Source organism: Hypanus sabinus, chromosome X1, assembly GCF_030144855.1.
Source record: "Hypanus sabinus isolate sHypSab1 chromosome X1, sHypSab1.hap1, whole genome shotgun sequence".
In the NCBI taxonomy this organism is placed as follows: domain Eukaryota; kingdom Metazoa; phylum Chordata; class Chondrichthyes; order Myliobatiformes; family Dasyatidae; genus Hypanus; species Hypanus sabinus.
This window is the reverse complement of record NC_082738.1, coordinates 53662754-53679915: the sequence shown is the minus strand read 5'-3', so window position 1 is coordinate 53679915 and position 17162 is coordinate 53662754. Positions and strand designations below refer to the sequence as shown.

At 39.3% G+C, this 17162-nt stretch overlaps 1 protein-coding gene across 1 annotated transcript in view; it reads right to left on the bottom strand.

Moving 5' to 3' along the window:
- Positions 1 to 17162, bottom strand: part of psmc5 (proteasome 26S subunit, ATPase 5) — a 39738-nt gene that overhangs the window by 20893 nt on the left and 1683 nt on the right. Inside the window, exons 2-6 of the mRNA XM_059956609.1 lie at positions 9628 to 9713; positions 8485 to 8556; positions 6556 to 6625; positions 5472 to 5569; positions 3851 to 3907 (exon numbers count right to left, since the gene is read on the bottom strand). Of these exons, the coding sequence (XP_059812592.1) occupies positions 3851 to 3907; positions 5472 to 5569; positions 6556 to 6625; positions 8485 to 8556; positions 9628 to 9633 (303 nt within the window). The 5' untranslated portion in view covers positions 9634 to 9713. The remainder of the gene's footprint in view (positions 1 to 3850; positions 3908 to 5471; positions 5570 to 6555; positions 6626 to 8484; positions 8557 to 9627; positions 9714 to 17162) is intronic.

Sequence of the window (17162 nt, the reverse complement as noted above, 5' to 3'; positions counted from 1 at the left end):
AAAGGTGTGAGGGTACAGAATATTTATGTTCCTGTTAGGTTGAAAGGAAAGGTTAAAAGTTTGAGAGAGCCATGGTTTTCAAGGGATATTGGAAACATGGTTCGGAAAAAGAGATATCTACAATATATATAGGCAGCGTGGAGTAAATGAGGTGCTCGAGGAATATAAAGAAAATCCTAAGAAAGAAATGAGAAAACCTAAAAGATACGAGGTTGTTTTGGCAAGTAAGGTGAAAATAAATCCAAAGGGTTTCTACAGCTATATTAATAGTAAAAGGATAGTGAGGGATAAAATTGGTCCCTTAGAGAATCAGAGTGGACAGCTGTGTGTGGAGCCAAAAGAGATGAGGGAGATTTTGAACAATTTCTTTTCTTTGGTATTCACTAAGGAGAAGGATATTGAATTGTATAAGGTAAGGGAAACAATTAGGGAAGTTATGGAAACTATGACGATGAAAGAGGAGCAAGTACTGGCACTTTTAAGGAATCTAAAAGTGGATAAATCTCCAGGTCCTGACAGGATATTCCCTAGGACCTTGAGGGAAGTTAGTGTAGAAATAGCAGGGGCTCTGACATAAAATTTCAAATGTCATTAGAAATGGGGATGATGCCAGAGGATTGGCATATTGCTAATGTTGTTCCATTGTTTAAAAAGGGTTTTAAGAGTAAACCTAGCAATTATAGGCCTGAGCAACACGAGGAAATCTGCAGATGCTGGAAATTCAAACAACAACACACACAAAATGCTGGTAGAACACAACAGGCTAGGCAGCATCTACAGGGAGAAGCGATGTCGACGTTTCGAGCTGAGACCCTTCGTCAGGACTGTCAGTTTGACATGAGTGGTGGGTAAATTAATGGAAAGTATTCTTAGAGATGGTATATATAATTATCTGGATAGACAGGGTCTGATTAGGAACAGTCAACATGGATTTGTGCATGGAAGGTCATGTTTGACAAATCTCATTGAATTTTTTGAAGAGGTTACTAGGAAAGTTGACGAGGGTAAAGCAGTGGATGTTGTCTATATGGACTTCAATAAGGCTTTTGACAAAGTTTCGCACGGAATGTCAGTTAGGAAGGTTCAATCGTTAGGTATTAATATTGAAGTAGTAAAATGGATTCAACAATGGCTGGATGGGAGATGCCAGAGAGTGGTGGTAGATAACTGTTTGTCAGGTTGGAGACCGGTGACTAGTGGCGTGCCTCAGGGATCTGTACTGGGTCCAATGTTGTTTGTCATATACATTAATGATCTGGATGATGGGGTGGTAAATTGGATTAGTAAATATGCAGATGATACTAAGATAGGTGGCGTTGTGGATAATGAAGTAGGTTTTCAAAGCTTGCAGAGAGATTTAGGCCAGTTAGAAGAGTGGGCTGAAAGATGGCAGATGGAGTTTAATGCTGATAAGTGTGAGGTGCTACATTTTGGTAGGAATAATCCAAATAGGACATACATGGTAAATGGTAGGGCATTGAGGAATGCAGTAGAACAGAGTGATCTAGGAATAATGGTGCATAGTTCCCTGAAGGAGGACTCTCATGTGGATAGGGTGGTGAAGAAAGCTTTTGGTATGCTGGCCTTTATAAATCAGAGCATTGAGTATAGGAGTTGGAATGTAATGTTAAAATTGTACAAGGCATCGGTGAGGCCAAATTTGAAGTATTGTGTATAGTTCTGGTCACTGAATTATAGGAAAGATGACAACAAAATACAGAGAGTACAGAGGAGATTTACTAAAATGTTACCTGGGTTTCAGCACCTAAGTTACAGAGAAAGGTTGAACAAGTTAGGTCTTTATTCTTTGGAGTGTAGAAGGTTGAGGGTGGACTTGATAGAGGTATTTAAAATTATGAGGGGGATAGATAAGAGTTGAAGTGGATAGGCTTTTTCCATTGAGAGTAGGGGAGATTCGAACAAGACGACATGAGTTGAGAGTTAGGGGGCAAAAGTTTAGGGGTAACACGAGGGGGAACTTCTTTACTCAGAGAGTGGTAGCTGTGTGGAACGAGCTTCCAGTAGAAGTGGTAGAGGCAGGTTTGATATTGTCATTTAAATTAAAATTGGATAGGTATATGTACAGGAAAGGAATGGAGGGTTATGGGCTGAGTGCAGGTTGGTGGGACTAGATGAGAGTAAGCATTCGGCACGGACTAGAAGGGCCGAGATAGCCTGTTTCCGTGCTAATTGTTATACAGTTATATAATAATTGATCCTGCACGACGATTCTTTTACATGTAAATGATTTAGATGACGGAACTGATGGCTTTGTTGCAAAGTTTGCAGATGATATGAAGATAGGCAGAGGGACAGGTAGCTTTGAGGAAGTAGAGAGGCTACAGAAGGATTTAGACAGATTAGGTGAATGGGCAAAAAAGTGCCAGATGAAATAGTGTTAGTAAGTGTATGGTCACACACTTTGGTAGAAGAATAGATTATTTTCTATAAATGGAGAGAAACTACAAAAAAAACTGAGGCGCAAAGGGATTTGGGAGTCCTTGTGCAGGATTCTCTAAAGGTTAGTTTTCAGGTTGAGCCTGTGGTGAGGACAGCAAATGCAAGGTTAGCATTCATTTCAAGAGGACTAGAATATACTGTAAAAGCAAGGATGTAATCTTGAGACTTTATAAAGCACTGTGAGGCCTCACTGGAGTATTGTGAGCAGCTTTGGGCACCTTATCTTAGAAAGAACATTCTGAAACTGGAGAGGGTTCAAAGAAGTGTAACGCGCTGTAAAGTTTCATTGCTAAGGTAATGGTTTCTCTGTAGCAGCAATGTTTGAGTTATGACTAAATGGGGGCTTTGGAACGCATGCTAGTCAATGAGAAGCATGTTGTTCTTTCTGTGGGTCTGGGAACAGGAATTTCATGGTCTTTTGTCGACGAAAGATGAAAAGAAGCAAATGGAAAGAACTGGTAGACCGCTGGACGGAGTGGACTCGGAGCGAGGGTCCGAGGGTCAGTGATGCTCCAAGGATGCCAATTGGGGATGAAGGGATGATTCCATGAGCTCCAACGTGCACTTTAGACTGTTTCATTAAAATGGGCCCTTTTTCTTTTTATCTTCTTTACTAACCCTGTAGTCAGATTAAGATTTATAAAATTCATTCGTTTAATTACATACAGTGTACTGTCTGATATTTTGCAGTTTGGATTGGTAACCGGGTAACACATCACACAGCATCCACACAAACGAGATTTCTCAGTTTGGCTGGGCCAGAGGCTGTCTTACCCTTGACAAACATATGCTGGCCAAATCTCAGGGTTACAGTAGGTTCACAAAAATGATTCCAGGATTGAAAGGCTTGTCATATGAAGAGCTTCTGATGGTTCTGGGCCAGTATTCACTGGAGTTCAAAAGGAATAGGGGTGACCCACTGAAACCTACCGAATGCTGAAAGGCCACATTAGAGTGGTTGCAGAGAAGATGTTTCCAATGATAGAGGCACCTTAGACCAGAGAGGACAACCTCAGAATAGAGGGGCATCCTTTTAGAACAGAGAGGAAGAGGAATTCCTTTAGCCAAAAGGTGGTGAATCTGTGGAATTTGTTGCCAGACAGCTGTGGAAGCCAAGTCTTTAACGCAGAGGTTGATAGATTCTTAATTTGTCAGGGCATGAAGGGGTTGGGGGGGGGGGGGGGGGAAGAGAAGATAAAGACAGGAGGCAGGAGATTGGGGCTGAGAGGAAAAATGGATCAGCCATGATCAAATGGTGGAGTAGACTCAATGGGCCAAATGGCTTAATTCGGCTCCTATATCTTATGGTCTTATCCAAACAGATGCTTAGATTTGACATTTAATTCCAAGAAAAACATAAAAATAACTATTGTCAAAATACCAAACTTACATCATTAATGTCAATGTTTTTGTCAACATCCACAACAAATTTTCCTTCTGGATGAACCTGAAAGGAAAAACAAGATTCAAGATTAAAATCAGTATAAAACAAAACGTATACACATTTCTATTTTCTTCATAAGCATTGTTAAGATGAAAAGATATGATAAGCATTTAAAACAATGAACAGTAGAATAAGGCAAGACAATGTCCAATTTTAACTCATTCTTTGGTAGATATTAACACCTGGTAAGTGCAAACTAAAATCTGCACACTTCATAAAGCAGCAGGCTTTAGCTCCAACAGTATGATGAAAATAAAATCTTTAATAATCAAATACATATCCTATACACTGCATGTAAATTAAAATAGAATATGAATATTACATTTGAGGTGGTTTCACATGATGATTGCATACCCACCATCAGTTCCTATCCATTCCAGTTATTTCAAAGTTGAAATATTTGATTAAACAACCAAATGTAATTTACTATGGTTTCCAATCCTTCAGACAGTTAGGAATTTATTTTATTTTATTTTTTTTAAGCCTTATCTTCAAAACAAGGGCATGACATTCCACTCCCCAACATGTTCAGGCTGACCACAATGAGTGTTGAGAAAGAAACTAAAGCACAGGAAGCTGAGGTACATCAACCGTTATATGACCACACTCTGCCATCAGACACAGCTGCAAAAAGAATGGGCAGTGAAGTCAACCATAATATAGCAAAGACATAAAACTAAACAGGAATAAATGGAGCTAGGATGTACCTTGATATTCCACAGTAAAAGGCAGGTATACACAAGGTATGTTAGGCAACCATCATCCTGGCTAATATTATAAAATGGATTGCACACCATATATTTCTAGAATTAAGCAGGTTTCAATGTTTCAGGTTCAAGGGCAAACAACATTCAATGGGAAATTAAAGTTAAGGCATTGATTAGAGAAAATAGCAACACCCTTCCAAATTATGCAAGTTCACATTGGTCTTGAAACTTAGAATATCCTGCCATGAAATCTACTGGAAATATCTGTTCTATTATGAAAACAATTACAAAATTCAGCTTTTTAAAAAATTCTGATCATTTGTTCTCTTTCACAGTTTAATGTTTTTGCAACTGAGAAAAATTACAAAAGCTGCAACAGGTATGTTGTTAACATTACTTTTTCCTCTATTATTAGCTGTAAAGCAGCTGGAGCAGAAGAAAAATATCCCACTAGCAGAGCTTCTTTTGAATGCCACACATATTCAAACTGCACAATTTAAATTAAGTGCACAAATATATAACAAGTCCATCTTTTCCACACACTCCATTCACTAATGTTATTGAAGATACTGAGGGGAAAAAATAAATGCCAATCTATAAATTTAATGATGTGAAATTATTTTTGAATTTAAACTCCATTCTTAATTTGGGCATTAAAGTGTCATGCAGCAGCCTAGCATACTCAGTAGCTTTCAATAATTGCAAGTTGAATGGATCATGCACATGATGAATGCCAGTTTCTGAAACAGAATATTCTGCAGAGGCAACTGAGAATTTAATTTTTCAGCATTCATTTTATCAAATTTTTCCTGATGAATAAAATTTAACGCCCCCTTTTGCAAATGAAACTGCAAAATTACCTTGACAAGCACTTTCTTCTTGTCCATAGCTCTAACCACTTCTCCAACATATGATCCCTGTTCCTGTAACAACTGTAGCTCTTCTCGCAGCATGCGCACTACAAGAAACAATTAAGAATTATACAAGTTCAAAGTTCAGTAACTGTGCAAAAATTTCACATTAAATTCATTTCATAGATTTATACTATCAGAATCAAGTTTATTGTCATGGTCTTGTATTAATTTTTTTTGCAGAAATACAGAACGAAGACATAAAATTACAATACTACAAAAAAAAGGATGAATGAGGTGGCATTATTGGGTTCATGGACTGTTCAGAAATCTGATAATGGAGAGGAAGGAGCTATTCCTGAATCATCAGTTGAGAGTCTTTAGGCTCCTGTAACACCTCCCTTGACTGTAGCAAAATATAATATTTTCACAGAATAAAAATATTAACATATAGTTTCTCAAATTCAAATAAATCATGGCTACTTTACATCACACAGGCCTCTCAAAAATGTCAGTCTCTTCACAAACTAAGTTTAGTATTTTATTCTGAACTCCTCCCATGTGAATTCTGTTGATTATTTATAGTACAAAGTACAGATCTACTGTTCACTTTGTTTACTTGCTGTTCTAGCTTAATAACAAAACACTGGGCTGAAACAAACCTCACAATAATTACTAAAATTAACTTAACAAATCAAAGTCCATAACATTGTCTGCATTTCCTTAACATATCACAACTACATGCTATCCAAAATGGAACTGTGGGGGTGGATTTGAAATTGTATCAAAATTCAGTGGAAAGAGGCCAATAGATGAGCAATAGCACATGAACTTCAATTGCATTTACCACTTACAAACAGTTGGTGTCCCTAGAACAATTTGTATCTTGCTGTATTTGTTGCAAGAACCACTGCAAATGCTATATAATGGACAGAACTGCAACACATTAAGAAAGTCCTTTGCAGCACTGATAGCCAAATGATCCAGAATTCAGATCCAAAATAATCTGCACTGATGAGATGAAGCATGACATACACTCAAGCCACTGAAACAGAACCACACTGAATATTGTTCTTCTAGCGATTTTAATTACCTTTGGCATTAAGTTCATTTCTTTGAGCCTGCAGACGTCGGAGATTCTGGCTCTTATCATTAACAATGAGCTTTGAGTGAGAGAGAGAGAAGGAATATTACAACTTCAAAATGATACTAAACAGAAAATACACTGCAGATGCTGTAGTCAAAGCAACGCGTACAACACGCTGGAGGAACTCAGCAGGTCAGGCAGCATCTGTGGAAATGAACAGACAGCGTTTCGAGCCAAGACCCTTCGTCAGGACTGAAGAGGGAGGGAGCAGGGACCCTATAAAGAAGGTGAGCAGAGGGTGGGAAGCAGAAGGCTGGTAGGTGCCAGGTAAAAAACCAGTAAGGGGAAAGATCAAGGGGTGAGGGAGGAGAAACAGGGAGGGGATAGGCAGGAAAAGTGAAGAAGGAATTTAAGGGGGAAGCACTGTGTGTAGTAGGAGGCGGAACTATGAGGGAGGTGATAGGCAGCTGGAAGAGGAGGCAGAGTGATACTGGGATGGGGGAAGGGAGAGGGAGGGAATTACCAGAAGTTGGAGAATTCGATGTTCATGCCAAGGGGCTGGAGACTACCCAGACGGTATATGAGGTGTTGCTCTTCCAACCTGAGTTTGGCCTCATCATGGCAGTAGAGGAGGCCATGTATGGACATATCCGAATGGGAATGTGAAAAAGAGTTGAAGCGAGTGGCAACTGGGAGATCCTGTCTGTCGACGAAGCGGTCCCCCAATCTGCGTCGGGTCTCGCCGACATAGAGGAGGCCGCACCGGATGCAATAGATGACCCCAACAGACTCACAAGAGAAGTGTTGCCTTACCTGGAAGGACTGTTTGGGACCCTGAATGGTGGTAAGAGAGGTGGTGTAGGGACAGGTGAAGCACTTACACTTGCAGGGATAAGTACCAGGTGGGAGATCTGGGGGGAGGGACGTGTGGACCAGGCAGTCGCGGAGGGAACGATCCCTGCGAAAAGCAGAGGAGGGTAGTGAGGAAAAGATGTGCATAGTGGTGGGGTCTTGTTGAAGGTGGCGGAAGTTGTGGAGGATCATATGCTGGATCCGGAGTCTGGTGGGGTGGTAGGTGAGGACGAGGGGAACTTGGTCTCTGTTGTGGTGACGGGAGGATGGGGTGAGGGCCGAAGTGCGGGAAATGGAGGAGATGCAGGTGAGGGCATCATTGATGACGGCAGAAGGGAAACCATAATTCTTAAAGAAAGAGGACATTTGACATGTCCTGGAATGGAAAGCCTCATCCTGGGAGCAGATGCAGTGGAGACGAAGGAATTGAGAATAGGGAATTGAAATGATACTGATTCATATGCTAAACTGGATGCCAGTAAACAAGTTCAAAAATTGTTTATTAGAAATATTCCATCACTGATCATTTGTAAAGAACAAATACATAGCTCCCAACAGTACCTAAGAGGTATTGTTAAAATCATTTGATAATATCATCATTAAAGAAGTAATTTCCAAGGAATCTTCCCACTTTGATCAATCCATAGTATATTTCAAAATGAACAGGCAACAATAATGACAGAAGATAACAGCACAAACAATAAATTCACGTAAATTCATAAGGTGATTTCATAATTTGGCTACTAATTAGTAATTACTATTGCTCACGATTATGCTCATCAACAATGCATATTCCAATGTACTTTTACTGAGTGAAGCAGTAAATAAATTTTTGCACGTTATACAGATCTCTGAAAATCAGCAGTACTGACTGATAGGAATACTACACTTTTGAAGGCCATTTCTTTTCCTTTTGATAATTACTGTTTCTTTTCCTTTTCTATAATATGCCACACCATTGAAGGAAAAGTTTGCACCTCAATTATTTTTAAGTAAAAAGCTACTTTGTTGCTCCCAGATCTTGTAAATATATTTTAAATCACTTCTCTCTTCTAACTGCATGTTAGTTACATCATAAATCACCTGAAGTTCTTCTATTTTTGATAGATAATATTGGCGTAGGCCTGTCCCTCCTTTTCCTTCTTCCACGTCCATCTAAAATCAAAGTATATGCATATTAGCGAAAGCTTTGGAAATAAAAATATATGCAACAGCAAGAAAGATTCCACAAGATACTGATAGTAGTGTGGGTGCTCTGAAAAGATTTCAGAGTTCTTTATATTAAAGCAGAGATTAAATATATTCCTGGGATTTGCAAGCCTGATTGAAATTATATGCACTTTATTAAAAACAATTCAAAAGCATTTTGCACAGAGTAAACAAAAACTATTTGATTTCTAGACCAAATAGCAGAGACTATTTTGGCATAGAACTTTTAGTGACAGGAGTTCAAAGAAAGTGCAAAAAAGCTACAAATATGCACGTTCGTCTCGTAACTCTGTCCAATATTTAAACAGAGCTATCATTACAAAAAAAGAATTTCAGTTCTGCTTTCAAACTTCAGACAACAAAGGCAGAATAGTAGCAATTCCTTGAAGGAAAAACTGAAAGACCAACTATGTTCCTGTATCTGTTTCTACTTTTCTTCCTAATCATTAGCGTCTTCTTTCAAATGTCAAATCTAGGCTTAATCAGTCTCTGAGCTGCTCTAAATCAAAAAGTGCAGAGTTCAGAACTTATTGCCTGCACATTTTAAAAAACTGTAGAGAAAAGTTTGAACAAGGTCCCTAACTAATAATGTACTCTTAGAAGTACGATTAATTGCAAAGAGTACAATCAATTGCAATATAAATATAGTTAGAAACTCCCAAAGATCTAATATTTAAATCACTACAGCATCAGCTTCCCGTCTTCCAATTACAACTCAAGATTGAATTTGAAGGACCGCTAATTGCACGAATATTGAATGACTACCACCCTCAGTTTTCCAAATTAATAATCAAAACAGCACACCTACAGGGAATTGAAAATAGATAATTAACTGCCACAATATGTGTGGAACAGGCTCATTCTAATCCAACAATAAAAGCCATATTCTAGGAATGATGAACTATGTAGAAGAGATAATCCATTAAGGGCAAAAGGGTATAAAGGGAAGTGCAATGCTCAACTGCAATAAAAGCTCATATTTACAAATGAAAGCAAATATCTTACATTAAATCTTACCCTCATGGTGCTGGAGACCGTTGAGTAATATCCAGGAAAACAATTTTCTACACAATTACAGATATATCAAGTCAGCAAAATAATATCTAGAAATTACAAAAGAAAAAATAGTTACTGACTTTCACCACTACAATCACATCACTAGAGAAAGAAAATCAGAACATAAATACGACGGCACAATTGAATGCACAGGGCCTAATGTGTGAAAATGAAGGACCCAGCTCAGATAGCACTGAATGACTCTGGAGCTTTCAGAGGCATTTTTCTGTGTTAAATGGGTGCTGGATGAATTGAAATAGCAACTAAATATATAAAATAATTATCCCTGCCATTGAGCTTAAATGTGCATGGGCCAAAATGGATAATCAGCTTTAACTTGCAGGTAACTCCCACAATGCCATTTAACCGCAAAAGACAGTACACAAGCGGAATACAAAATGGTTCTGCGAGCCATGGGAGAATGACTTGTCCCTCTCCATCGTCGTCATGGCTAACTCGAGGTCGAGGATTATGGTCTTTGTTCCGTTGATCTAGCCCACAGCCTGTGCGCGTATTTGTTTAACGTGTATTTGATGTTGCACTCCAAGAAGCACACAATACTTCACAAATCAACCAACTGATTCCAATGGCATGGAAACCACGATTGGAGCTGATGGATTTGTTGCAGCCTTCATCTGCCTTTACAGCCGTTGAGTTCAAAGAAACCTCATCGGCCTGTTCCATCGTTGAGGCCTAGGTTGGATTGTTCTTGTCAGGGACCTCATCCTCGATCTTCTCCATGGATTGTCACCTTGTCGTGGTGGAGAAGCTTGTGTGGTCCTGAGATCCCGAGAGTGATGCCGTCTGGAGCTATGCTCCTGGTAGGGACACCCATGGCAGTTAGGTCGAAGGTCCTCTATCTTATGGATTGCATCAAATTTAAACATCCATGTATTTAATTGCATTCAAGTGCTGATATTCTTTATCCCCAGGCAGTCAGTATTAAACAAAATACAACTAACGTTCTGAAATAACCTTCAGAAACTGTGCTTGGAATTCTCAGGAACTGTTAAAAACTGTAGCAAGTTCCTGCAGACCATGGAATTCAAAAACTATGGGTAATAGAACAGCTCAACCAATCCAGCAGCAGAATTCTCAATTCACATAATTCCTCAAAGCACTGATATATATTACTTTATATTAGATCTAGTGCAATGCATTCATCTAAGTCAATAAATGCATAGTTAAGAGGAAAGTCAATGGTTATCAGAATACATCAGGTATTGATCCAAATAGATCATTATTCAAACCAAAGCTTAATTATGGAAAATTTTCAAAATAACTCTCCCAATAGCTCCATATCAAAGTTCAAAGTAAAATTATCAAGGTACATGTCACCGCATACAACCATGAGGTTCATTTTCTTACAGGCCTACAGTAAATCCAAAAAAACGCAACAGAATCAAAGGAAAACTGCACCCAACAGGATGGAAAATATAAACAATGTGCAAGACAACAAACTGCAAATACAAAAGAAAAAAAATAATAATAAATGAATAAGCAATAAATATCGAGAACATGAGATGAAGAGTCCTTGAATGAGTCCATAGTTTGTGAAAACAGTTCAGCGATGAGGTGAGTAAAGTTATCTCCTCTGATTCAAGAGTCAGATGGTTGAGAGGTCAAGTCACTTTTATTGTCATTTCGACCATAACTGCTGGTACAGTACATAGTAAAAATGAGAATGTTTTTTCAGGACCACGGTGTTACATAACTGTACAAAAACTAAACTACGTAAAAAAAAAAACAACACAGAGAAAGCTACACTAGACTATAGACCTACACAGGACTGCATAAAGTGCACAAAAACTGTGCAGGCATTACAATAAATAATAAACAAGACAATAGGGCAATATGTCAATCCAGGCTCTGGGTATTGAGGAGTCTGATAGCTTGGGGGAAGAAACTGTTACATAGTCTGGTCGTGAGAGCCCGAATGCTTCGGAGCCTTTTCCCAGACGGCAGGAGGGAGAAGAGATTGCATGAGGGGTTCATGGGATCCTTCATAATGCTGTTTCCTTTGCGGAACTGTTTCTGAATCTGGTGGTGTGGGTGTTAGATCTATCACTTGGGATAATTTTAAATGGGACAAAGTTCTACACACCAGCAGACTGCAGATTCAATTGTTGCAATTTCAGCTTTAGCAAAATTAGCCTGTAGAAACATTAGTTTGGGGTAATAAACAAGGTAAAGCCAGGTTATTCCAGCAGATCATATGGCTCTTAAGGCAAATTAGTTCATAGTTAAAGAATCTAACATTATTCGCTGACCAAGCTCACTTTTAAATACTGGACAGAGACAAGGACTGCAATGACAAACTCTAACAAAAGCATATTCAAGAAAGAATTAAGAAAAATAAATCTGACATTGTACAGATGAGCTGTTAATGAATTTTTATTAATGTATATGATTACACTGGTAAAAAAAAACTATTTCATCTGTTTATCAGCCCACTAGTTTGGGAAATTTCAGACAATTTTCCATTTGAATTAGTGACTGACCAGATTATTAGTTCCCAGAAACTAAACTGTTTCAGATATTCTTGCTAGAATATTTGCTATACTGAGGATGGACAAACAAAATGGACTGTGTTACAGTTCCAAAGGCTACTGTCACTATGTTACTTCTGGAGATCTTACAAAAAGTAATAACATCTGGGCAATATTATGAGGAAATTAACTCAGAAAGACAGAAAATATGTAGTCAGGGAATGGATGTTATTTCACCAGTATCTTTCTTGGTATAATTACCTTGAAGAGATTTATTAGCAAAATGATTCACAGATCATCAATGTAATTTAAGGAAAGCCATATACCATGTTTTAATTAATTCATTTTTGGGGATCTAGCCATCAGCGGGCATGGCTAGCATTTGTTGCCCATCTCCAGTTACCCTCAAGAAGGAAGTGGTAAGCCGCTATGAGCTGTTATAATCCACCTGAACATATTCCCACAATGCTGCTGACATTGGAACTCCAAGAATTAGATCAAAAATAAAAGAACAGTGACAGTTTTCCATACTAAGAGAGTGGACAATTGGCCTTGTACTTGATAGTTTGAGAGAAGTAGTTAGGCGAGCAATTGCAACGCATTTTGTTGATGGCATGCATTGTTCATTATGGTCAATGGAATAGCAATCAAACAGATCCTTGGACAACCTCGAAACCTGTTGAAGTTGCACTCAGTTAGACAAACAGCAAACTTTCCATCTTGGTCTTTACTTGTGCCACACATAGGATGTAAAACAGTACAGCAGAGAATCAGGCCCTTCAGCCCACAATGTTGTGCCGATCCAACTAGATTGGTAATCAAATGCCCAACATAACTTAATCCCTTCTGCCTTCACAATGTCCATATCTTTACATTTTCCTCACATTTATTTGCCTATCTAGAAGCCTCTAATGTATCTGCATCTACCACTACTCCAGACAGTGCATTCCAAGCATCCACCACTAAGCAAAAATACTGCCCCTCATATCTCCTTTGAAATTACCCCCCCCCCACCTTAAATTCATGCCCTCTGGCATTATACATTTCAACCCTGGGAAAAAGATATTGTCTGTCCACTCCATGCCTCTCATAATCTTATAAGCTTCTCTCAGATCTCCACTCAGCCTCTGCCACTCCAGAGAAAACATACCCAACAGCAGAGATCCCAGTACAGATCCCTGCAGAACTCCACTAACCACAGACCCTTCGACCACAACCCTCCTTCTACAGGCAAGCCGGTCCTGAATCCAAATGGCCATTCACCATGCATCTCATGCATACTAATCTTCTGGAAAGAAGGTGAAAAGGTTTTGGGGTGTCAAGAAGCAAGTCACTTGTTACAGGCCAGCCAAGTGATGTTTCTAGTCATTGGTGACCCCTTAGGCCATTGATAGTGGGATTCCCAACAACAGTAATATTGCTGAATATCATGGGTGGATGTGAGAGGTGGTCATTGACTGGCATAATTATGGTGATTATTTTCTTACTGCTCAAGTCTTTCACAGGGCCTGACAACTGATTTATAACCATATTTTACCACCTCTAGCAAAATATGGTTACAAATACCACATTGTCAACACTCATATTCTGGGCCATGTTTCTATAGAGAATGGAGATTTTCCTGGAAAGTCCTCCTTCAGTTTGATTAATTGTTTACCATTATTCACAACAAGATGCAGCAGGACTATATTACAGTGTATGGTGGAACAGACATTAAGCTGTCATTCAACTCTTAACCTAGAGTCACAAGTTCAAATACTGGGAAATTTAAATTCAAATAATTAAATAAATAAACCTGGAAGGGGACAGGCTTTGTAGTGGTAATCATGAAATTACTGAGTTAAATTAAAAATCCATTTGGTTCACTAATATCTTCCATTAAAATCTGCTATCCTTTTCTCATTTGATAACTGAAACCCCAGCCACCAAATTTGACACTCATCTCCAGGGGCACTAGGGAATGGGCAATAAATGCTGGGATAATCTGTGATGTCCACATCCCACAACCTAATGAAAGGAAGAATACAACATTTTGTTTTGGTTTATCAACACTGCTTAGTATGAATGTATTCCAACATTGCAGTTTCACCAACTTGACTTCTCTTTTTTTTTAAAAGGTATCCCTGAAGCAGTTCCCAATCTGCCCTTGGCACTGGTGATCGAACTATTATTCCATAAGATCATAAGACACAGGAGCAAAATTAGTCATGAGTCTGCTCCACCATTGCATCACAGCTGATCCATTTCTCCTGCCTTCTCCCCATAACCTTTCACACCCTGACTAACCAAGAACTATCAACCTCTATCTTAAATACATTCAGTGACCTGGCCTCCAGAGCCACACATACCCCTCTGTCATTATCCTCTGACTAAAGAAATTCCTCATCATCTCTTTTCTAAACGTATGCTCCTCTATTGGTTTTAATGAGATCCTTCCCCCCCCCCCATTTTTTATATTCCAGTGAGTACAGGCCCAGAGCCTTCAATTGCAGCTCATATGATAACCTTTTCATTCCCTGAAACATTCTTGTGAACCTCCACTGAACCCTCTCCAATGTCAGCACATCCTTTCTTAAATAAAGAGTCCAAATCTGCTCACGATACAAGTGAGGCCTCACCAGTGCCTTATACAACCTCAACATTACAATCTTGCTTTTATATTCTAGTCCTCTTGAAATGAATGCTAACATCGCATTCACCTTCACCACCACCGATTCAACCTGCAACTTAATTTTAGGCAATCCTGCGAAGACTCCCAAGCTCCTTTGCACCTTGGATTTTTTAAAAAAATTTCTCCGTTTAGAAAATAGTCGATGTTGTTATTCCTTCTACCAAAGTGCATGACCATACACTTTCTGACACTGTGTTCCATCTGCCACTTCTTTGCCCATTCTTCTAATGTGCCTAAGTCCTTCTGCAGCCTCTCTGCTTCCTCAACACTACCTGCCTCTCCACCTGAGTATCATTCACAAACCTGGCCACAAAGCTATCAATTTCATCATCCAAATCATTGAGATAAAACATAAAAAGCGCACCCAACAGACCCCTGTGGAATACCATTAGTCACCGGCAGCCAATCCAAAAGTGATCCCTTTATTTCCATTCTGTCTCCTGCCAATCAGCTAATGCTCTATCTATGTGAGCACCTTCCCTAGAATATCCTGGGCTCTTGTGCTGTTTAGCAGCTTCATGTGCAGCGCCTTGTCAAAGGCCTTCTAAAAAGCCAAGTACACATCCACCAACACACAAAATGCTGGAGGAACTTAGCAGGCCAGGCAGCATCTATGGAAAAGAGTACAGTCGACATTTCAGACCAAGATCCTTCAGCAGAACTTCAACTCAGCCCAAAGCATCAACTGTACTCTTTTCCATAGATGCTGCTTGGCCTGCTGAGTTCCTCCAGCATTTTGTGTGTGCTGCCTGCACTTCCAACATCTGCAGATTTTCTCATTTGTATTACACATCCACTAATTCTCCTTTGTCTGTCCTGTTTGTTTTTTTTTCCCAAAGAATTCCAACAGATTTGTCGAGCAAGATATTCCTTTAAGGAAACCATGCTGACTATGGTCTATTTTGTCATGTGGCTCCAGTACCCCAAAACCACATCCTTTTGAACTCCAACATCTCCCCAGCCACTGAAGCTGGGCTAACTGGCTTAAAATTTCCTATCTTCTGCCTTCCTCCCTACTTGAAAAGTGGAGTGACATTTGCAATATTGTAGTCCTCCAGAATCATGCCGGAATCTATTGAATCTTTAAAAATTATTACTAATGCAAACACATTCTCTTCAGTTACCTCTTTCAGAACCCTGTGGTGTAGTCCATCAAATCCAGGTGACTCATCCACCTTCAGACCTTTCAGTTTCAGTTTCACAAGCGCCATCTCCCTACTGACAGAAATTGCACTCACTTCTGCCCCTTGACACTCTCGAACTTCTGGCATACTAGTGTCTTCCACACTGAAGACCGATGCAAAATACTTATTCAGTTTGTCTTGTCCTCATTACTATCTCTTCATCATCATTTGCCAGCAGTCTTATATCTACTCTCGCCTCTCTTTTACTCGAGTAGCTTACCTTCATATTTTATCTCTTTCTCCTTCTAGGTTTTTTTTAGTTGCTTTCTATTAGTTTTTAAAAAGTTCTCAATCATTTAACTTCCCACTAATTTTTGCTATATTATATGCCCTCTCTTTTTGCTTTTATATTGGCTTTGACTTCTTTGTCAGCCACGGTCGCCTCATCCTGCCTTTAGAATACTTCTTCTTTGGGATGTATCTATCCTGCACCTTCCAAAACTGCTTCCAGAAATTCCAGCCATTACTGTTCTGTTGTCATCCCTGCTAGTGTCCCCTTCCAAACAACATCTCATAGATACTCCATTTTGAATTCCGATATGTGCTGAATAGTGGCCTCGAATTTTTTTTACTCCACAGTATGATTTTACTTTGCATAACACTACTACAGTTTCGATTCAAAACAAGCAAAGATATATCAAGTGCTAGCAATTAAAACTACCTTACATCCAAGGTTAATGTGATAATATTTTGGCATTAGCACAGAATATACTCTTTGTGGAACAAGGGAAGTAACAATTCCAGTTCCCCTCCACCACCACCCTCCTGCTTCTAATGGAACTGGTCCTCACTGTCAATTTCTCCTTTTGCTCCTCCCACTTTCTCCAAACTCAAGGGGTATCCATGGGCCCCAGCTATGCCTGCCTTTTTGTTGGCTACGTAGAACAGTCCACGTTCCAAGCCTTCCCTGGTAATGCTCTCCAACTCTTCCTGTGCTACATTGGTGCAGCTTTATGCACCCATACTGAGCTCATCAACTTTGCCTCCTGCTTCCACCCTGCATTTAAATTCACTTGGTCCATTTCTGAAACCCCTCTTCTCTTTCTCGATCTCTCTGGCCCCATTTCTAGAGACAAACTGTCTGCTAATTTTATATTATATAAACCCACTGATTCCTATGGCTAATTATCACCTTTTGATAATTTTTTCTCC